The following is a 24,038-nucleotide window of genomic DNA, read 5'->3' on the forward strand; positions in this document are numbered from 1 at the left end:
GCTATACATGAATTTCTTACATTAGAACTAAATGAAAAAAAATATATTAATTGCGCACTTAAAGCCAAAAGCATAAAAACTCACTTAGATGTTATCTGTCAGGCTGCAGACCAAATTGTGGAGCTATATTTTACTGTCAGGTAATTCCAGGAACACAGTTGTTGTATGGACATATGCTGGTTGTCTTCAACCCAAGAAGTGTCCGCCTGTCAGCATGGTGTAGTGGTTAAGAGCAGTGGTTTGGAGGGGTGATCTGGATAACTGGGTTTGATTCCCCACTCCTCCACACAAGCAGCGGAGGCTAATCTGGTGAACTGGTGAAAAAGCAATCCTTTTTTTTTTTTTTTTACGGGATGCATACTCTTCCAAGAAGCAAATACGTGTCTCAGTTAAAGCTGAACCAAAAATAAAATGGTGGGACTTCAGTTTTCATGAATAATTTCATCAGTAACAAAAATAATCCTCCTCCTGGAATTTTTTTTTGGGGGGGTAACCTCAAAAGCAAACAAAAGTGTCCACTGCACCCCAAGAGGAAGCATTACCTTTATTCTGCATTGACTTTTCCATGACCTCAGTGATGTCATATAGCCTAGTTGGACTTGCTACATACTGCTGTGACATCATCATCGTCACACACATACACACAACTCTGATTTCAATCATTGCTCTGTTGGTTAGATGTTTTTTGGCTATATTCACTGCTTTCATTGTAAAAAAATAACAATGGCAAACTTTTCAATAAAGCCTCACTCTATTTTCAGAAAGTGCAAACCTAGTTTGGAAAATAAAACAGCATAACATATTTTTAAGATGCAGTCCTCAAAAGCCACTTCATCTGGAAGAGTGCCATTACAATCAATGGAATTATCCTGGAGTGGGTGACTTGAGAAATCAACTAAACATTTTTTTTGAAAATACTTAATGTTTTCTTTCCATCTAATTAGTTTCTTTCATATCTGGTTTTCATAGCATTTTTTTTCAAAATGAGATGTTGATTTTGGCTGTAGAGGTAAGATTCCTATGTATCTCACCTTAAAAATTCAACAGTATTCAGTTTAGAGGACAAGAATCTACTTCATCAGTAGGCAGGGATGGAGATCAAATTCAGGTGATTGGACCACATCATGATTTGTGTAGCTGCCCCGTGGAACAGAGTGGTAAGCTGCAGTACTGCAGTCTAAGCTCTGCTCACGACCTGAGTTCGATCCCCACGGAGGTTGGTTTCAGGTAGCCGGCTCAAGGTTGACTCAGCCTTCCATCCTTCCGAGATCAGTAAAATGAGTACCCAGCTTGATGGGTTAAAGGGAAGATGACTGGGGAAGGCACTGGCAAACCACCCCGTAAACAAAGTCTGGCTAGAAAATGTCGGGTTGTGACGTCACCCCATGAGTCAGGAATGACCCTGTGCTCGCACAGGGGACCTTTACCTTTATTAACAATATCACACCCTGACTTGGTTGAAGAAGAAGAAGAAGGAGGAGGAGGAGGAGGAGGAGGAGGTTAGTTTTTATATGACGACTTTCTCTGCCACTTAAGGGAGAATCAAACCGGCTTACAATCACCTTCCCCTCCCCACAACAGACACCCTGTGAGGTAGGTGAGGCTGAGAGAGTGTGACTGGCCCAAGGTCACCCAGCTGGCTTCCCGTGTAGGAGTGGGGAAACAAATCCAGTTCACCAGATTAGCCTCCGCCGCTCATGTGAAGGAGTGGGGAATCAAACCCGGTTCTCTAGATCAGAGCCCACCACTCCAAACCACTGCTCTTAATCACTACACCACGCTGGCTCACGGATGGCCCAGGCTAGTATGATCTCATCAGATCTCAGAAACTAAGCAGGGTAAGCCCTGGTTATTACCTGGTGATTATACACTGTGGTGTAGTGGTCAGCCTGTCAGACTAGAAGACCCCAGTTTGAATCCCCAATCTGCCAAATAAGTTTCTTGGGTGACCTTGGGCCAGTCACACACTCTTGGCTCATCCTACCTTCACAGGATTGCTGTGGAGAAAATGGAGATGGGGAGAACGTTATAAGCCACTTTGGGTCCCACTGGGGAGAAAAGTGGGGTATAAGTGAAGTAAATGAATAAATTTGTGGTTGCCTAGTTAATTTCTCTATGAGATATTGAGCACCCTAAACCTCCAAGTTCAGTTTGGTGGTGGTAAGTGTCATCATCTGGTAGTAGAATTATGGTAACCCCTCATAGGGTTTTCAAGGCAAGAGACGAACAGAGGTAGTTTGCCATTGCTTGCCTCTGCATAGCAACCCTGGACTTCCTTAAAGGTCTCTCATCCAAGTACTAATCAGGGCTGGCCTGGGCCATCCAGGTCAGGGTAAGGTCAGCTTAACATATGCCATTTTTCATTCTCAATTAGAGATTGACTTTACCATATTTTAAATGATGCACAGTTCCCCTTCCTTGCCATTTACAAAGCATGGTTCCTGACAAAGGACACAGTTGACTTTTTAAATATATTCTAAACACAAAAGGCATGCCCCTAAGATATGAAAAGGTCAATCGGCCAACAAGCCAGCTCCCTTTGGAGCTTGATCCTCTTTATGTACTGGTTTAATATCACTCTGAGCTCACAGAGGGTCTTTTCCCTAGAGTGAAGCTGGATACAATTTCTTTCTTTTTTCTTTTTTTAAGGAAACATGAAGGAATCAATTCACAGGGCCAATAATTTTCACTATTCCCTTTTGCTGTACTTTAATAACAGAATTTCTCTCATACACCCCAAGTTGCTACTTCAGAACAATTTTGAAGTGAGGTCAAAGTCCTTTTGTGCAAACTATTTTGTCTTACAAAATCAATGTGATGCTTCGTATCAGTATAGCTGCCAAAGAGGGGGGGAAATGACTGGGGGTGGGAGTGTATTTTTGCTCAGTTGCTAGACTTACAACATGTTCTGTGATACAACATGAAATAAGACACCAAAGAAATAGATGACCGTTAAACTGATTTGGTTTCAGAACCGGGCCTCCATTACTATAAGTCATGTTGGAATTGTGTGACTGCAACTAAACTCTATCACCTGGAGATCAGTTGTAATCCCAGAAGATCTCCAGCCACCACCTGGAGGTTGGCAGCCCTAGCATCAAGAGACATTTTGTGGACCAGAACTTCTATATTCCTCAAGACTCAGTAGCAATTTAATTGTGACAAGTGTGAGATTACCATCTGATCTCCATCCTGTGTGCTATGTTCCCGACTCTCCAGTAATTTAAAACACTTGATAAATATTCAGTGATAATTTGTTGAGATTGCCATTTATCAGTTCTAATGATTATATTTCTCACACGTTCAGCAAGAACAATTTGTTCCATGGCCGGAATTTACTTCTCACAAGTATAAATCACAATTAAAATATCACAGCACTTTGCTGCAAACGTTGTCCAGCACAATGAACCCATCTCTGAAATCTATGCATGTGCGCGCGCGCACACACACAATAATCATTCCCTTTCAGCTAAGCAAAGATTTTCCGGATGCACCGTGCATTCCAGCCTTTGTTTCACTGCAAATGTAATATAATTATGGTGGAAAGCCTGAAAGTTTAACCAGCAGGAATTCAAACACATGGCTCCATTTGGTATCATTATTTTCACCGTCTCTCCACAGAAAAATAGTCTTTCTATGGTGATAAATGCTGTGGATCACATGATGCCTACTGGTTGGGATCATATTTAAAAATACTTAAGTTCCATTATAGTTAAAAAAAATAGTTGCTTGATTCGGAAGCCTCCATCTTTTCACACAATTCAAATGGAATTGCCAGTGTTACCAAGTTTCCATTCCCCTGGTGTAAGCAAGATCTGAAGCAAGTTAATAATCATAGGTGCAGGTCTGAGAACGAACTTATTCCCCCCTCCCTTCACACTTTGTGGTGAAATTAAAAGATGTCACACAGGTCGTTTTTTTGTAAAAGCCATGACATGATGCTAGCAACAATTCATGAGAATTGTGGCACTTGAAGTCAATCTATTAATTGCCTTATTTTGCTCTAACACAAAAGCTTGTACCATTCCAGCATAGCTCCTATCCATTTCAGTGGGGCTTGTAAGAGGAGAATTTCCTGGAGCATTGTAACCTTCTTCTTAAACAAGGACTTTTAAAAAACAAATAAGAGCTTGTCGTGCTCCTAACTTGAAGCTTGCACTTAAAACAAACAAACAAAAAAACCCACCCAGTCTTAAGTGTACACAATGTGCAGAACAGCATTCAAATGTGAAAGAATTGCCACACTACAGTCTACGGAAAGGCTTGTTCTGTTTCAACACAAGATTTGTGGGGATCTATAAGAAAGTTGAACAACTACTTTTAAACAAAGGTTCCACTTCTGTTAAGAACCGTATTCTTGCCCTGATCTGGATGTCCCAGGCTGGCCTGATCTCATTAGATCTCGGAAGCTAAGCAGGGTTGGTCCTGGTTAGAACTTAGATGGGAGACCGCCAAGAAGGTCCAGGATTGTTAACGCAGACGCAGACAGTGGTAAACTCCTGGCTCCAAACTTGGGCAACGTCACTGCCATCGTTGTTTATCCTAGCCTGCTCATAAAAGAGTGCCAAGAGCCCATTAAGCCTCAATCTCCTTCGGCCTACATGCTGCTCAAGCAACTGCTTGATACTGCTTAGCATCAAACGAGTCCTCTCTCCAATCTACCCAGCTACACAACATAACGATGGAGTGGCTTATATATCACCTCTTGTGATTGACTGGGATGAACATGTAAACTGGTTCAGCATTGGCCAAGGTGCCCATATGCAGAAACAGGGGTAGGCATGATTGTCATCTCATATTAAATGACTATGAAATGTCATCTCATATTAAATGTCATCTCATGTTAAATGAAAGTATTTTTACATTGCATTTTATTGTCTGGTTCCGCCCCCCCCCCCCCACACACACACTGGGAAGCCAGTGTGGTGTAGTGGTTAAGAGTGGTGGACTCTGATCTGGAGAATCGGCTTTGATTCCTCACTCCTCCACATGAGTGGCAGACACTAATCTGGTGAACTGGATTTGTTTCCCCACTCCTATACATGAAGCCAGCTGGGTGACCTTGGGTTAGTCACAGCTTTCTCAGCCCTGTCTGCCTCACAGGGTGTCTGTTGTGGGGAGGGGAAGGGAAGGTGATTGTAAGCCAGTTTGATTCTTCCTTAAGTGGTAGAGAAAGTCAGCATATAAAAACCAACTCTTCTTCTTCTTCCCCGTTATCCTCTTTTTGTTACCTTTTTTCACTTACTTTATTTCACTGTCTTTGTTTCTGAGGAAGGGAGCTTTGACTTTCAATAGTTCATACCCCGAAAATCTTGTTGATCTCTAAGGTGTTACTGGACTCAAATCTAGCTGCCCTTTTTGTTTCTTTTGTCATTGTGGTACCTTACTCAATAGTGCTCACTCAAGGTTCATATCAAGTATCTCATTGTGACTAATAACATTGTCTCATGCTTAATTTAATGGCTCGGGATGTCTGGTTTGATGCTTTCTTGGTGGGCCTGATGGTGGGGCCCACACATGCCAAGAGAAGTCACCAGACAAAGACATGGGCTCAGCTAAGAAGATGACAATATTGACCTTGGTAAACCAACAGTTTGACTTGGAATAAGGCAGCTTTGTATGCTCCAGACATTCATGGGAGGGACTGTGGCTCAGTGTTAGAGCATTCTACTTTGTATAGAATCATAGAGTTTGAAGGGACCACCAAGGTAATCTAGTCCAACCCCCTGTGCAACACAGGAAATTCGCAACTACTTCTCCCTCCATACCCCCAGTCACCCCTACTCCATGCCCAGAAGATGGCAACAACAACAACAACAAAACAGGATTCCTGACCTGGAGGAAAATTGCTTCCTGACCCCAAAGTGGCAATCGGCATTACCCTGGACATGTAAGAAAGGACCATGAGAGCCAAACACTGACACAACCCTTCCTGCCTCCCTCTCATGATCTGCCTAAGTTCACAGAATCAGCACTGCTGACAGAGGGCCATCTAGCCTCTGCTTAAAAACCTCCAAAGAAAGAATGGCCATCATTTCCCAAAGAAGCCTGTTCCACTGAGGAACCACTCTAACTGTCAGAAACTTCTTCCTAATGTTTAGCCGAAAACTCTTTTTATTTAATTTCAGTCCACTGGTTCTTGTCTGACCATCCAGGACAACAGAAAACAACTCCACACTATCCTCTATAGAACAGCCCTTCGAGCACTTGAAGATGGTTATCATATCATGCATGCAGAAGGTCCTAAATTCAATCCCCGGCATCTCCAGTTAAAAGAATTGGGTAGTAGGTAAAGTGGAAGACTCTAATCTGTGAACCTGCAGAGTCATTGCCAGTTGGAGTAGACAACATTCACCTCGACAGACAGCTCAACTCAGTATAAGACAGCTTCATGTCTTAAAAGGAGATGACAGCAGCAAAACTTGGGTGTATGCTTCTCTGAATGTATTCTGAGCCACTGAAGACTGCCTTGTCAGGAGAGTGGAGAAGGTAGATTATGAATGGCACACATACAAGAAAGAATTGTGTGTCTCAGGGCCCATGGTAGCTCTTGGTAGCCCTGGCTGCGGATGAAAATGGCAAGAGAGCATTCCAGGCAGGATCTTTCCCTACATACTGGTTACAGCCTCTATGGATGGCTGAGAAAAAGTGCAGCTGAGAGAGCTGCTCACTGTGTGCAGGGATGAGAAGGACACCCCGGAAAAGGCACAAAAGGATTTCCCCATTGCTAGGATTGTGAACTGGATTTATCTCCACCAGATGCTACAAAGAGTATACTAATAAAATCGACAGCCTTGTTCAGAGCACGTAGCGTGTGCAGACTCCACTTGGCAGTCTGTCTGCAAGTAAAAAAAGGGGGGGAAAGCAAGTGTGTTTCAGGGGGTTACAGGGAGAAAAGGCGGTCTCCCTTTGTAGCAGACAACAAAACACAATCCGTAGGGTAGAGTGCAATTATTAATTGGAAAAAAAAAGCATATACATATAAATGGGAGAGTCTGCTTGTCGGTGTCTGTTCATACGCATCCCCTTTTCATTCAAGAGTTGCAACATGATGAGAAAATGTATTCAGCACCCTGAGTAAGAGAAGCTTTTGGACTGCTCCTTTTTCAGTCAAGGCCACGATCCCATGCACTGTTCCCAGCAGTCTCAAGGAACCCAGCAGGACTTACTTCTAAGTAAACACAGAGCGTTTCAGATAGTAGGATTGATTCTCCGTGGTGAGATTTGAGTTTTTAAATATATTTACAAATGACCCTCAAACACATCTGGATAAGTCCAGGCAGTTACGTGGTGTGGTGGGCTCCCTTCCCCTTTTTGTGTGCTGCTGCCTCTGTCCTCATTTGAATAATAGAACCTCCTGCACAATGCAGGAAATTCAAAACTACCTCCCCCACACCCCCAGTGATCCCCTACTCCATGTCCAGAAGATGGCCAAGATGCCCTCCCTCTCATGATCTGCCTAGGTCATAGAATCAACATTGCTGACAGATGGCCATCTAGCCATCTCCTCCAGGGAAGGATACTTTACCACCTCCAGAGGAAGCCCATTCCACTGAGGAACCGCTCTGATAGAAAATTATCCCTAATGTCTAGATGAAAACTCTTTTGATTTAATTTCAACCCATTGGTTCTGTTCCGACCTTCTGGGGCAACAGAAAACAACTCGGCACCATCCTCTATATGACAGGCCTTCAAGTACTTGAAGATGGTTATCATATCCCCTCATATCATCATGTGTAGTCTTGTAATTTGCGTAGTCTTCTCCCTTTATCAGGGCAGAGAGTGTGCCACGGGTGTGTCCTGGTGCTGCATTAGGGTTGCCAACTCCTGAGTGGGAAATTCCTGAAGATTTGGGAGATGCGCCTGGAGAGGGCGGCATTTGTGGAAAGAAGGCTACTTAGCAGGCTGTGATAGATTGCTAGGACTTCTGTTTCTCCTAGACACTATGGTATACCACAGACTTTGCCCTCTGAAACTGTCGTATCTTCCAGGGAAACTGATCTCTATACTCTGGAGATCAAATGTAATTTTGGGAGATCTCCAGGCCCCACATGGAGGATAGCAACCCTATGCTGCATGGCCCTCTGAAGCTGTCATATCTTCCAAGGAAACTGATCTCTATACTCTGGAGATCAAATGTAATTTTGGGAGATCTCCAGGCCCCACATGGAGGATAGCAACCCTATGCTGCATGGCCCCTCCCCTCCCTGCTCCTTGGCTCTCATGTTCCCTGGTCTGGATCCCTGTGGCTGCCACCCCATGATTGGTAGTTCCCCCTCATTGTCATGCCCCTGTCAGGTGTTCTGGGCATGATGGTGAGGTTACTAGGGGTGCCGATGTGTAGGGTTGCCAGCTTTGGGTTGGGAAATACCTGGAGATTTTGGGGGCAGAGGGCAGGGTTTTGGAGAGGGGAGGAACTTCAATGCCAAAGCAGCCATTTTCTCCAGGTGAACTGATCTCTGTCGGCTGGAGATCAGTTGTAATAGTGGGAGATCTCCACCTACCACCTGGAGGTTAGCAATTCTACCGGTGTGGTCGCAGCCTATGCGGCCCTGCTTTGAAGGTGTTTGCCCAGTCAGTCACCAGCCTGCGCGCGTTCCCTTTAGGGAATCAACTAGAAGCACTGCTGTTGCACCTCCACCTCATCAACCCTCAGACATGTGCTGTAAGGCAGTGAGAGCACCAACACAAATCATCTTTAGAATGCTGTTACGAAGGGGCTGTGGTTCAATGGTAGAGCATCTCTTTGGCATGCAGAAGGTCCCAGGATCAATCCCAGGTTCAATCCCCAGCATCTACAATTAAAGGGACAAAGCAAATAGGTGATGTGAAAGACCTCAGCCTGAGACCCTAGAGAGCCTCTGTTGGTATGAGTAGACAATACTGACGTTGATGGACCAAGGGTCTGATTCAGTATAAGACAGCTTCATGTGTTCATGTGAATTGCAGAAGAACACAACTTTCCACATTCCACAAGACACTCTTAAAGGTAGTGAAAAGCCCCAAATGAATTTAATGCCACCTACCCATCTTGTCCCATACAGGATACCAATTGGGGCAACCAGAAACCCATGGATATCACTACCACAGATAATAAAATCATACATGTGGAAAGCATGTCCATATGCATGCTTATCATATGCAAATGGACAGTTCCACTGGGCATGTAATGTGGCTCTAAATTACACCATTTTCTAAACAAAAACCAGTTCCCTAAACTACTAAAGCAGCTTAACATTTTGTCAGTATCTCAATCTTATTTGAGTAGGTCATGAAGAATAGAGAAAAGGGATTTCTGACTAACACAGTCTTTGAGAAACCATAACAACACAGGTTCATATGTTGAGTTGGTTAGGCCACAGAGTGTTACAAGGCGGTTAGACCCATGAGATACAAGGTTCATTTCCATTTTTTTAAGACTGAAAAGAACCTTCAATTTTGTCAACACATTTCTAAAGGGGAAATACTGGTAAGTATAGACTGTGAGACCTACTATCTGTGAGCAGTGAGATGGAGATGGATGTTTCTTTCAACTCACATGAACACATGAAGCTGCCTTCTACTGAATCAGACCCTTGGTCCATCAAAGTCAGTATTGTCTACTCAGACCAGCAGCGGCTCTCCAGGGTCTCAGGCAGAGGTTTTTCCCACCACCTACTTGCCTAGGCCCTTTAACTGGAGATGGCAGGGATTGAACCTGGGACCTTCTGCATGCCAAGCAGAGGCTCTGCCACTGAGCCACAGCCCCTTCCCAACACTGCCTTATACTGAATCAAACCCCCCTTGGTCCATCAAAGTCAGTATTGTCTACTCAGACTGGCAGTCTCAGGCAGAGAATGTTCTGCATTCACAGCATTGCAGCCAAATTAATATTATAAAGTCTTCTATTCTTGTAAAATTAATTCCTGAACATAAATTTTAAAATATTGTATACTGGAAAACAAGGTCCCAGATATTTGGAAGAAAGTGTGCATTGTGGTAATACTCCCCACCAACCATCCCCCCCCCAAAAAAAAAACACCACCCAAACTCTTCTCTACGGGCTCTTATAGTAGAATACTACTCCTGAATCTTGATTATAAAATTCTGGCCTCTATTTTTAGCTACTAAAACAAATGCCTTATTTTGTATGAGTAGCCATTCAGATCAGATGGAATTCATTCAATGTCATAATTCATCTCATAATATCTGGATGATCATTGACACAATAGATCTTGCAAACAAAAGGCAATCAAGTTCAGTTATTTTTGTTCTCTATGTAGAGAAAGACTTTGGATTGGATGGGGGGAAGCAGAGTTCTGGTTGATAGTTTTAGCAACTTTTAACCAAAGGAGTTATTTTAAGAGCGCCTAAAGATTTTGTCATGTTGTAGAAAGTTTCTCCCCCCTCCCTCCCCCCGCACACAGGTACACTCATTTTGAAAGATGCATTAGTTCCAAATGGAGCTTGCTATGTGATATGTGGGGGGGGGGGGCAATACAGTTCGAAATCACAAACACAGAGACCCCTTGGACACATGAAGCTAGCTGTGTATTTCTTTAGCCTGTAACTTCATCCTGGAGATCAAGTTCAATTCAATGTCTTAATAGTAGTAGTCAAGGCAAGAGGTGGTTTGCCATTGCTTGCCTCCGCATGGGCTGACATAGATGAGTGGGGAATCAAACCCAGTTCTCCAGGTTCTCCACTACACCTCACTTGCTCTTTTTTAAAATTGATATAAAATTATTCTATTACTGATTCAAAGACAAAACAGAAATGCCTTAGGTACAAAAGGGAGGAAGCTATAGCTTTGGGGACAGTGCCAGGGAGAATTCCTTAGGCAGCCAGACCTTGAGGGAGTCCAAGGCCCTCTCTGCCATTTTTCTGCTGTTGGGGAGGGCTGTGCCATCTTTGATGGAAGCAGCAGGGATTGTAACTCGGTGGAAGGCTTGCTGGTCATGTAAGTCTTCGAGATGCCCGGTCTACCCCCATAAGAAATAATGGCTGATTAACGTGATGTCTACAGGCCAGTCCTACCCAGCTGCCAGCTGTTAGCCATAGGGTTGTCAGGTCCCTCTTCACTATTGGCGGGAGGTTTTGGAGACAGAGCCTAAGGAGGGTGGGGCTTGGGGAGGAACTTCAATGCCATAGAGTCCAATTGCCAAAGTGGCCGTTTTCTCCAGGTGAACTGATCTCTATCGGCTGGAGATCAGTTGTAATAGCAGGAGATCTTCTGCTATTACCTGGAGGTTGGCAACCCTAGTTAGCCATCATCTCCAGAGTCCAGGGCAGAGACATAAGTGTGTAAGCTGTTAGACTGTATTTTATCTGTTGACAGTCTTCATTTGTTGGATTTTATCCCTGCTTTGCTGTTTTCATGTTGTGAGCTTTATGTTTTCATATACAGAGTTGTGTATTCAAGCATCTGTGGAGCTTCTGGGGAAGGACTTTGGGGAATCAAACCCGGTTCTCTAGATCAGAGCCCACCGCTCCAAACCACCGCTCTTAACCACTACACCACGCTGTAGGAAAGCAATCTGACATTAATAGGACAGAATCCTATGTGCTTGCAGATGGTTACATTCTGAGTTATGCCAGGACCTTGTGCTTTGGGTGGGAGATGGTTTCTACTAGATCATCCATGTATTAGGCACTCACTATTTTGAGAAAAAAAGAAAAGTCAAAGTCTTCATACATCTGAGAAGAAATCTTTACCTAGCCAAAGGTACAAATCTGTGCCTTAAAATAATTGCTTAGTGAGTTTTCTGTGCCATCCTACTTCTTGCAGATATGCTTCCCATTTGGTGATGTATCTGATTTTTTAATGACTAAATAAATACCATAACAGAAATGTCTGCACACACAAAAGATGCTGCCGCCAAGCCCTTCCCACAGCCAACATTATAAATCATGTTTCTGGCCAGTTTGTTAATTGCACTGCCACCAGGACACAGAAACACACTCCCCGATCATTAAAGGAGAACCTACACGCCAATTTATAGCCACTTACTGTCTTCTGTTGCCACAATGGTGATGTTGTGCCACGTGCTGGTTTCTCTGTCCAGCGGGGTCGCCAACGTTATCCGTCCGTCTTGCGTATTGATGTTGAACTGCCTCTCAAGGTCGGTGTTGCGATCGATGGAGAACCTACAAAACAGAGATCCTTGAAATTTACATGAAGGCATTGGCTCCTGTCAGAAATAGATATATTCAAGCACCAGCAGAATATCTATCATTCATAGAGATGAACAAGCAAAGGAGAGCTTTTACACTAGTGAGATGCTCCGCCTTACCTTCAGCGATTTTACAAGGCAGATTTAAGATGCTACCGATAACAGAATGGGTGTGCCCTTGTAAGTCGGGGGAATTGGAGTCTACAGACCATGTTTTGCTCAGGTGTTCTTTCTACAAGGAAGCTCGTTGTAAGTTAATCATTCCCCTGCTCAGCCACATCACAGTCAGCTCAGATGAAGGGAGAGTTAAGAGTCTCCATCTGGGAAGGGAATGCCCAGATGGCAAAACAGGTAGCCAAATTTTGTGCAATAGCATATAAAGTTCGACCCCTAATGTTGGGCAATTGCAATTAGATAAATCATAATTTGGTCAATTTTAGTCTATTATAAATTATTTGGAAATGTTAACTAGGAATGTTTTTGGGTTGAACTGCTGATTTTTTTAAGCCTTTTGTATAAATGACACATGTGTTTTTACTGGCTAATGCTGTATCAATAAATCTGAAGACATGAAGGCATTTGTATGGCCCGAATGCATCCTTAGTCCATCTCCGCAATCCATTGCAAGCAGCAGTTACCTAATCTCTGCAGATCTGAGAAAACTCAATAGTGCTATAATTTATAAGACAAAAAATGATGGACTGGGAGGCAGGAAACAGAATTATAGTCCGAGGAGTAATTAGCTATCTGCTCTTAGCATGCAGGTTGGGAGCAGTCAACGAGATCAGCAGGTAGCATCGCATTAAAAACTACTGCGAATCAAGAGTTAATTAGACGATCCATCACGTTTATTGGACAGCTTGTGTTGTATTTCATAGCAGCTGCTGATAATTCTGTCAATACATTCAGCGGGCAGGACTAGTTTTTTTTAAAAAAAAATTAACAAGAGACAACGAACATTCTTAGATTAAGAAACACAACTTGCGATTAATTAAGTCAATGTGTCAACTGCTTATGTTTTAATGCAATGGCACGGACAATAGCTGGTTAACAAATTAGCTTTCCCGGTAAAGGACTCAAAAAAAAATAACAAAAACAGAGAGATTGATTGCTTTACGGGACTGACATCATGGGTTTCTAACAAAACAACTTTGATCTGACAGCAAAGTCGAGCTTGCAAATGAGAATGCGCAGGTACATTATGCAGCCTAAACACAGAAGCCAGCTTGACTAACAAGAAAGAGCTGCAGTAAATTGTTCCAGCGGTGCATTAAACAAAATGGTGATTTAGGACTCCGCACCAGATCTCCGGGAAAGCTTTTATGTCGGTCCATTTTCATATAGTTGTTTTATTAATGCATTACTTGTAAAAGAAACCAAACTGGAAAATTAAGCCTTCCAATTTCTGACGGGTCAAGCACAATGAGAGAGGGGAGAGGGAGAGATTGGAAAGTACTGATACAGTACAGCAGTCACAGCTTTGAAAGGCTTCACTAAATCCTAGCCGTGAATTTATATAAGAGACTGTAATGACTATTGTGCCTAGGTATGGCGCCTCGCAACATCCTGCCGCAACTGTTTTGCATCTGTTCAGCATTCTGCCTCAGCATGAAGAGATGAATTAGTGGAAAGCATCAAACTGAGTTAGAGATCTCACACCGTAGATGGAGCCGAGAAGGCACGGATATGAAGACACGAGGATTGCTCGGTTAGATCAGATCATGCCCCAGCTAGTCCTTTATTCTGTTGTCAACAGCAGCTTTCAGGAGTTCACAAGCAAGACAGGAAGATGACGATTCCGCCCTCACCCCCCGCCCGGTGGTTTATTCTTAAGATATGGTATTCAGAGATATACCGTTGCTGAATATGGAGGTTTTGTTTAGCAGTGTCATAGATGGACTTGCCTGCTTGAATGAATCTTTTTAAAGCCAGCGTGGTGTAGTGGTTAAGAGTGGTGGTTTGGAGCAGTGGGGTCTGATCTGGAGAACCGGGTTTGGTTCCTCCCTCCTCCACGTGAGTGGCAGACACTAATCTGGTGAACTGGATTTGTTTCCCCACTCTTACACACAAAGCCAGCTGGGTGACCTTGGACAAGTTACAGCTCTGTTAAAGCTCTATCAGGCCCACCTACCTCACAGGGTGTCTGTTGTGGGGAGGGGAAGGGAAAGTGATTGTAAATTGGTTTGAGTCTCCCTTAAAAGGTAGAGAAAGTCGGCATATAAAAACAAACTCTTCTTCTTCTAAACACCATCTAAACTACTGGTGGTAAAAGTGCTGTCAAGTCACAGGCAGCTTATGGTGACTGTACAGTTTTCAAGGCAAGAGATGTTCAGAGATGGTTTGCCATTGCCTGTGTCTGTGTGGCAACCCTGGACTTCCTTGGTAGTCTCCCATCCAAGTACCAGCCAAGACTGACCCTTCTTAGCTGTTAAGATCTGATGAGAGTGGGCTAGTCTGGCCCATTCAGGTCAGAGAATCTAAACTTCTAGCCACTGAACATTGTAAGACAATTATTTCTTGGGTGTAAAGATTACATCCATACATAAAATATATAATGCCATAGAGTTCACATTCCAAAATGGTCATTTTCTCCAGGGGAACTGATCTCTGTCACCTGGAGATCAGTTGTAACAGCGGGAGATCTCCAGCCACCACCTGGAGGCTGGCAACCCTACTTATGGCATCCCTGGCAAGGGGCTTTCAAGGCAAGTAAGAAGCAGAGGTGGTTTTGCCACTGCCTTTCTCTGCAGAGTCTTCCTTGGTGGTCTCCCTTCCAAGTACCAAGCCTGCTTAGCTTCTGAGATCTGATGAGATTGAGCTATACCGCGTAGGGTTGCCAGCTCTGGGTTGAGAAACACCGGGAGAAATTCAAGGCGGAGCCTTAGGAGGGTGGGGTTTGGGGAGGGGAGGGACTTCAATGGGGTGTGATGCCATAGAGTCCACCTTCCTAAGTGGCCAGCCATTTTCTCCAGGTGAACTGATTTCTATCAGCTGGAGATCAGTTGTAATCCCAGGAGATTTCCACCTACTACCTGGAGGTTGGCAACCATAATACCATGCTGTCTTCCCTCCCTATGTGAAGGCCTTAAAGCAGCTGAAATGCTAAATCTTTGATCTGGAGAGATGGGAGGAGAAGTTCAGTACACTGCAAGCACACAGTGACCTGAAATGAATTCTGACGGTGAACAAGACCTCGAGGCTAAACTAGTTACACAAGCTTTGCTTATTCAAAAATAACAACATTGATTTGGCCAGTTCAGGAACAATCACAGCCTGTTTGTTGTAAGTCCTACATCACCACTCTTAACCACTACACCACACTGGCTCTCATGCTGGTAAAGCTAGATTTATGTGCAGGCTAAGTAAACCCACAGTTTGGGGCCTCAGGTTACAAGGGGTCTTAAATAAATAAACCGACCAACCAACCAACAACCTAAAATTAGTAAATTACCACTTTTAGTAGTGCTAGGGCACCTCTTCACCTTGACACAGAATGTCTTAGTCTGTCTTGTCAGGGTATGTTTTTGGGCTGAACGATGTTTTATTTAATTTAAATTGTTCATTTGAATTGCACTTATTTATGTTTGTAAGCAAACAAAAAGTTAGTTTGGATCTCTTCAGTTTTATTATGTTTGTAATAAAATATATAAGAAACAGAATAGGATTCCGTTTAATTTTAAAAAAGTGCACTTTGATTCGTATGCGTGGCCTGAAGTAATCTTTCGTATTGATTTTCTTTTGCTACGTAAATAAATGTCTCCCTTGATGTAATTCTATTTACAGTCTTCATTGTGATAAAAAAAAAAAACTAGGTTTTTGTGAGGGGTTTTGTATTGACTTTCGGCACCAAAACATATTAAACAAAAAGAACAATTCCTCAACAGAAATGAAACAGATTTACAAGTGTGGAAGAAGGTAAAGGAGGTAAAGCCCTTTTAACTCTCAATTAATATATGCCGCGCACAATGTAAAACACATCTACGTGAATACCTGAGGTCTGCAGTCTTATAAAGTTGGGGAACAAATAGTTTGTTTGCTGCTACCTTGTCTTGGTAATGACATTATAGCTCTTTTTAATGGGGACACGCTGTCAGGCATGCGAGCAATACATAAAACACACATTTCTATAAAAATGGAACCACAAATATCTGGGTAAATGATAACCTTGAAAATTGCCTTAGTAACACCACAGGTTATTGGGACTTTGTTGTTAGCTTTTGAGACAGAGTGCTGGAGGAAATAGGTGGTGTGATCATACATTTCTTTAGCTGAAGACTCCAGGGCGGATTCGGATCTGATTCCCAGCAGCCTTACTTCTCTGCCTCTTCAGTCTCTCCCACCCCTTTCCTCCTGTTTGGGGTTGATGTAAATGAACGTCTACAACAGCATTTGGCATGAAAATCACCTCCCTTTTTTTTTTCCTTTCCCCTGCTGAGATGTGAATCACAATATTGATGCCGTAAATCACCGTATCTCAGTAATGCCAACCAGAGAGGGTATGTTACCAGGTGACTGAGATAAACAACCACACATCAGGAAAGCAGAACAAAAAAATATTATAGCTAGGATTTCAGGGCCTGCTGTGAATTAAGAAAATGATTTGCTTCTACTGAGGATAACAAAAAAATACTCTGGGCGGACGATTGTTTTTATTTTCTTCGGAGGGGAAAGGGGTGTCTGATGCAGAGGCAGATGACCTGATGGTTTCTGCATTTAAGGGTAAAAAAAGCTGCAAGGGAAGTAAGCCAGCATTGTGTAGTGGTTGGTAAAGAGCAGCAGACTCTAATCTGGAGAGCCAGGTTTGATTTCCCACTCCTCCACATGAGCAGCAGACTCTGATCTGGAGAACTGGATTCGATTCCCCTCTCCTCCACATGAAACCTGCTGGGTGACCTTGGGCCAGGCACAGTTCTTGTCGAACTCTCTCAGCCCCACCTATCTCTCACCTGTTGTGGGGTGGGGAAGGGAAGGCAATTGTAAGCTGCTTTAAGGCTTCCACGGTAGAGAAAAGCAGAGTATAAAAACCATCTCTTCTTCTTCTTCTTCTTCTTGTTTCAAACATTTACTTTTCCTCACTTGATCCTGGATGGCCCAGGCTAACCTGATCTCGTCAGATCTCAGAAGCTAAGCAGGGTCAGCCCTGGTTAGTATTTGGATGGGAGACCACCAAGGAATACCAAGATTGCTGTGCGTGCAGAGGAAGGCACTGGCAAACCACCTCTGTTAGTCTCTTGCCACAAACCCCCCCCCCCCAAAAGGGGTCGCCATAAGTCGGCTGCGACTTGACGGCACTTTACACACACACACACACACACTTGATCGTAAGCTTTTGGGCTAAGAAAAATGTATTGTCGGGAATGACATAACTTAGCCCAGCATGGCTAGTCATCCTGCAAGTTCTCCTACTAGTACTTGATTTCCTTGCTTTCTTTGTCTTTGGAAGATGGTGACTGACTAGTCAACACTTCATTTTAAAGTTCCTTGGTTGTACTGTAGACAGGGCTGCCAACCTCCACATGGGCGGCTGGAGATCTCGCATAATTACATCTTATCTGTAATACATTGCTTATCTATTTATTATTTACATACTTTGCTTATCTATTTATTATTTATTGATTTAAAACATTTATTCCACTTCTCCTGAAGAAAATGGCTGCTTTATCACTATACGGGTGGACTGTATGGTGTCATACCCTACTGAGGTCCCTCCCCTCCCTAAACCCCACACCCCCAGGCTCCACCCTTAAATCTCCAGGTATTTCCAAACCTGGAGTTGGCAATCTTATGTAGGTGCTTCCCCTCATCTTCCTGGATTTTGAAGGTCTAGATTATCCTGAAATCGCATGGCGTTTCGTTAGTTGAAAAAGGCCTCTGAAATAGGAAGCGATGGTATCTGATTTCTGAGATCCTGCCTCAGTCCTTTGAAAAACGGTGCTAATACAAAACCTTTAGGTATTTTGCTTGAAATATGAGGCAAAATTTGGTAGCAATGTAGTGATGTACTGTACATCCTCAAGAAACATTATGAATTACTAATTTTTATTTATTGATTTTTTTGGCTTTGCACATAATTACTCTGAGATTTCATCCAAGCAGATATTTCCAAATTTGCCACAAAATTTCACTTCCAGGGAACATCTGTGAACAACTCTGGGGCTAATGGTGGCTTCTTTGCCTGGTTGCCCATGTTTAACCTGAAACAGGGGAAGAATGGGGAAACCCTGAGGATTTGAAAGTGTTTGGGAGGGGTCCGATGTCCAATCCCTGGCATCTCCAGTTAAAGGGGGCAGGTGGAAGGTGATGTGAAAAAACTCCATCTAAGCTTCTGGAGAGCTGCTGAGAGTCTGAGGAGGAAGTACTGACCTTGATGAACAAAGGGTCTGATTCAGTATCAGGTAGCTGCATGGATCATGTGTCTTTGTTAGTAATATGGCATGGAATGAGTGTGCTTGTCAGCTGCAAACTGCATGATGACTGAGCTAACCACCTCGTAAGAAAACACCATTGAAAAGTCGAAGTGGTCTGAAAATTCAAACATATATTTGAGACAGCCCTATAGAATAAATTATGGGATCATTGCTTGAAGTACAGGAATGTTGGCTCAGGATTCCCATTCAGTTCTCCGTCCAATAGATTTCAACAACACCAGACTTCCTCCTCCCTGGCTCAGTTTCCAGGCATCTAGCCAAGGGAATCCCTCATGGACCTTAAATGTATCCACTTAGCCATTTCTTAGTTCTTCTGTCTTCTCAAGCTGATCTGGGTTGGATCCAAAGGTTCCATTCCAGTAATGGTGGAGACTTCCTCTGGAACAAGAAACCTTGGATCATTAATCTTCCAACAGAGGATCCAACCCCGTTTGTCTCATGATTCTTAGTGACTTACTGACTTTCTTGAGATAGCAAAGGTTATAGCTTCATTGCTTGGTAACTGGCCTGGAATTGCTCGTTCTTGGGATGGAGATAGTGTTGTTAACCCCCAGGTGCACCTTCCTGGAGAGGTTGTTCCATAATTGTGGGGCTGCCCCTGAAAAGGCCCTGTCATGTATACCCACCAAACAAGCTTCTTTGATCAGTGGGACAGTCAGGAGGACCTGTGTTGCCACACAAGAACATATGGGAGAAGGCAGTCCCAAGGGTTTTAAAGGTCAAAACTAGCACCTTGAATTAGGCTCAGGAGTGAATTGGTAGCCAGTGCAATTGCTGTAATTTCAGGGTCACATGGTCCTAATAGCTGGCCTAGACCAGCAGTCTAGCAGCAGCATTCTTCCACACACTCTTCAAGGGTAGCCCCAAATAGAGTGCATTACAATAGTCCAGTCTAGATGTAACTAAGGCATGGATCCCTGTGGCTAGATCTGACTGACCCAGGAGTGGGATGCAGTTGACACATTAGTCAAAGCTGGGCAGAAGCACTCTGGACCACTGCAGCCACCCAGTTTTCTAAGGGGTCTGCTATGTTGAGTAGCATTCCCAGGCTGTAAACCTGGCTTTTCAAGGGGAGTGTAACTCCATCAGCCCTGACCTGGATGGTCCAGGCTAGCCAAGTCTCATCAGATCACAGAAGCTAAGCAGGGTCTGCCCTGGTTAATATTTGGATGGGAAATCACTAAGGAACTCCAGGGTCACTATGCAAAGGAAGACAATGGCAAACCACATCTGTTGGTCTTTTGCATTGAAAACCCTATGGGATCACCCAACTCAACATTGTGAACCATAGATGACCAATGTTACACCTCTATTGTCAAGCTGATTCATAAAATGTGCTCCATCCTATCTCCTTGCCCCAGTTCACCACAACTGTCCCCAAACCTCATCTCCAGAGCAACATTCATACTCCTAACTAATAAATAGGATTGCCAGGTCCCTCTTTGCCACCAGCGGGAGGTTTTTGGGGCAGAGCCTGAGGAGGGCAGCATTTGGGGAGGGGAGGGACTTCAATGCCATAGAGTCCAATTGCCAAAGCAACCATTTTCTCCAGGTGAACGGATCTCTATTGCCTGGAGATCAGTTGTAATAGCAGGAGATCTCCAGCTAGTACCTGGAGGTTGGCAACCCTACTAATAAATAAATCTCTGAAAATAAAAAAGCCTGAAACAACAGATAACAATCCTCTAAGAGTTATTTCCTACCTCTAGTATTGTTTTCTTCCCTCTCACAACATTCCCCCCTCACAAGGATTTTTATCTGATCAACCCTGAGGATTGCATAATCCAGTTGCAGAAGCAGCAGCTTCAAAGAATTTGGTAAAGGGACCATTCTCATGAAGCAGAGGGAAGCTTCACATTTTTCAAAGCAATTAAAAACCAGGAAAGTGCCAAAGGCCGGGGAATCGGAGAACTTCCCCTCCCCATTCCCTTGTCATTTTCTAGTCATTTTAATGTTATTATGCAAATGAAAACAGCAAAGAGTCTTGTGACATCTTTGAGAATGACAGATTCATTGTGGCATAAGCTTTCTTGGGCTAGAGACTGTTTGTCACATGCATAAAATGATCACTTAAGAAAACACAGACATTTGAATCCATTGCAGGGGGGGAGGAAATCACCAACAGAGGTGAATAAGTCAAAACACAGCAAGAGATAGGATTCTGTATGTCCCATGACTGTGCACAATACAAGAACCAGTAAGCCTAATCAGGCTGAGCGCCACTATTTTGTTGAGCTCTGCTACACCTCTGCATTTTGAAGGGGGAAAAAAGCTCTCATAAACTCTCAATTTTATTAACATTTCACTGTTAGAGCTGGCGAAAACTGTCACCCTGCCTGTTAGGGTTGCCAGGCTGAGCTAGGGTCGCCCACCTCCAGGTACTAGCTGGAGATCTGCTATTACAACTGATCTCCAACCCGATAAAAATCAGTTCACCTGGAGAAAATGGCTGCTTTGGCAATTGGACTCTGTGGCATTGAAGTCCCTCCCCTCCCCAAACCCTGCCCTCCTCAAGCTCTGCCCCCAAAACCTCCCACCGATGGCTAAAAGGGACCTTCCAACCTTAGGCTGAGTCTAGCAACCAGGTGGAAGATTGGGGTTGTGGTCATAATAGGTGGGGGGAGAGTAGCCGCAAATGTGATGACTAGGGTTGCCAACCTCTAGGTTTTAGCTGGAGATCTCCTGCTATTACAACAGATCTCCAGCCGATAGAGATCAGTTTACCTGGAGAAAATGGCCGTTTTGGCAATTGGACACTATGGCATTGAACTCCCTCCCCTCCTCAAACCCCGCCCTCCTCAGACTCCGCCCCCAAAATATCCCGCCGGTGGTGAAGAGGCACCTGGCAACCCTAGTGATGACATCACTTCTGCTTTGTTTTTACCACAGAGTTTCCAGTGATTCCTAGAGCTACCTTGGTCACTTCCAGGTTTTCCCCAAACGTGATACACCACACTTGCAATGCTGGTAAGCTTTTCTTCCACCTATGGTCCTTACTTCCCCTTGGCAGCCCTACTACCTGTTCATGACACTCATCACAACACAACTAGGTTTGTGCTCATCATGAACAAACTCCTGTTTGGTCATGAAAACTGATAGGCTTTTGGTCTATTGCTTACGTGTCTGTTCAAACCTTTTTGTTTTGTTTGTTTCTGCGTTCTCTAATTTGCCTCTCAATACACAAAAAAACAAAAGACCACAGTGATGATTGTCTAAGCTTATTTTTTTGGATAGCCAAACATATGTGCTGATGAATCTCGGAGGAACAGGAAGAAAAAAGGAGATATGTCCACATTATTGTAATTTCCTTTCTTGTTAATAAATAAAATCAAATAAATAAGGTTGTTTCCAAGGAAGCAATTGACTTTTGTAATCTGGGATGGCATCCTTTAAAATGAAAGGGTCACCGTTTGTCCAATTTATTTATTTTGATTTCTAGCCCGTCCTCAGTCCCTGACCGAGGCCAGGCTCAGGGCGGGTGAATATGACCAGATAGTTAGATGAACAAAGAATTTTAATTTTGAATATTACTTGATTCAATGTATCCTAACACAACAAAATAGGTATTCGGGTAATTGCTGGCTCCACCCTCCTCCCCAAACATTGAACCCAGAAATGATATAAATGTGAGCAAACAGGAAGAACAAAAGCCACTGCACTGACATTTTACATCAAAGGAAGATCTTTAACAGCAACCTGTGCAGGGGTAAAGCACCAAGTGGTTAAATTTTAGAACTCACTGAGGTGGAATTTGGTGCTAACCCTTATTGTAAGGTAGCCTTAAAAGGAGCCAAGACAAATTCATGGAGGATAGACACAATAGTGGCTGTTAGGGGAAGGAGAGAACTAGGTACATTCCTAAAAAATGGCAGATCAATTACCTGTTATGAGTAACTGAAACCTACATGGTCAGAGGTAACATACTTCTGAATACCAAGTACAGGGAATTAACAAGAAGAAGAGTTGGTTTTTATGTAGACTTTCTCTACCACTTAAGGAAGAATCAAACCGGCTTACAATCACCTTCCCTTCCCCTCCCCACAACAGACATCCTGTGAGGTAAGTAGGGCTGAGAGAGCTGTGACTAGCCCAAGGTCACCCAGGTGGCTTCATGTGTAGGCGTGGGGAAACAAATTCAGTTCACCAGAATAGCCTCCGCCACTCATGTGGAGGAGCGGGGAATCAAACCCGGTACTCCAGAGCAGAGTCCACCGCTCCAAACCACCACTCTTTACCACTACACCACAAGAGAACACTTTGGTCTCTATTTGTGGGTCACTGTTGAAAACAGGATGCTGGATTAGATGGACTATTGGTTTGATCCATCAGGGCTCCTCATTTTTTAAAAGGTGATTTTAAATTATCAGTACCTTATGGCGCTTGACGTTACATCAGGGTCATGAGCAGTCACCTGACCAATGACAGAGTCAATGGCGGCATTTTCATGCACTTCTAGTAGATAATCCGGTGACGAAAAGATGGGCGGTTCATCAGCATCCTCTACCAAGATCTTGATTGTTGCCGTATCCTTGAAGGGCCCCACACTGATGAAACGTTGATCAATATGAACGTTGGTTGCCTCGATCTTCATAGTATAGGATTTTTTGGCCTCATAGTCCAGGGGCTGTTAAAATGGACAAAGATAAATGTCTTTTGCTAGCAGCCGCAGCAGCACAACAAACACATACGGATGCCAAGAGACAAAATTGCTCTGCATTCCAACCACAGTCGCTGCGTTTTAAAGCACTCACTTCTCACTCCTTTTGCTCTGGCCTGTAAATTTTCCAGGTTATTGATACCTATTTATTGGACAAGCCTCAATGAAACCCGGAGTCCTTTGTCTTTGGTGTTTTTTTAAACTAGGAACATGCACACAAACTCTCATTGAGGGTACCATCAATATTCAGCCTTCACCATGTAATTTTTTTTAACTGCTAATGGCATGGCTTGCATACTAATCACGCACCTAATCAGTATTCTGTTAGCTGAAGATAAGGAGTAAAGGCAGGGAAAAAAAGCCTTAACTCGCAGTGTAAAAATTTTACTACTTGTGGAAGTGTGCGGACAGTGTACAGAATTGGAAATTATTGTGGAAAGGCATTATTCAGAACAATTTAGATCTAATCGTATATAAAAAAGGAATATTACTATACATCAGATTCACCACGGTTTATGAGAATATATGTGCCTTGCAGTAGCTGTCATGTAGCTTTATCTTTTGCTATATTTACAAAAGACAACAAAAAGGATACGAGCATTTCGACTTGTGGCGCTTAAAACCAGCTTTGGCTTAAATTGGACAGCTATGCAAATTTCGAACGTGCATTTGATTTGGGCTTTCTATGTTAATCCTGCATTAACAGTACTTGTACATAGCAGTATGAGCGCACTGTTGTAACTTTAAAGCTAACTTTTGAGAACACAGTCTTCCAGGATGTTTTCCTGGGCTAGATCCATG

The 24,038-nt window shown here is 43.5% G+C and overlaps 1 protein-coding gene across 2 annotated transcripts in view; it reads right to left on the bottom strand.

The window, feature by feature from the left end:
- The window catches only part of CDH8 (cadherin 8), a 248,532-nt gene that overhangs the window by 64,372 nt on the left and 160,122 nt on the right, over positions 1-24,038 (bottom strand). For both annotated transcript variants that reach the window (XM_056862985.1, XM_056862986.1), the window contains exons 6-7: positions 22,951-23,204; positions 11,990-12,126 (exon numbers count right to left, since the gene is read on the bottom strand). In XM_056862985.1, the coding sequence (XP_056718963.1) occupies positions 11,990-12,126; positions 22,951-23,204 (391 nt within the window). The remainder of the gene's footprint in view (positions 1-11,989; positions 12,127-22,950; positions 23,205-24,038) is intronic.

This window comes from Euleptes europaea, chromosome 17 (genome assembly GCF_029931775.1).
Source record: "Euleptes europaea isolate rEulEur1 chromosome 17, rEulEur1.hap1, whole genome shotgun sequence".
NCBI classification, from domain to species: domain Eukaryota; kingdom Metazoa; phylum Chordata; class Lepidosauria; order Squamata; family Sphaerodactylidae; genus Euleptes; species Euleptes europaea.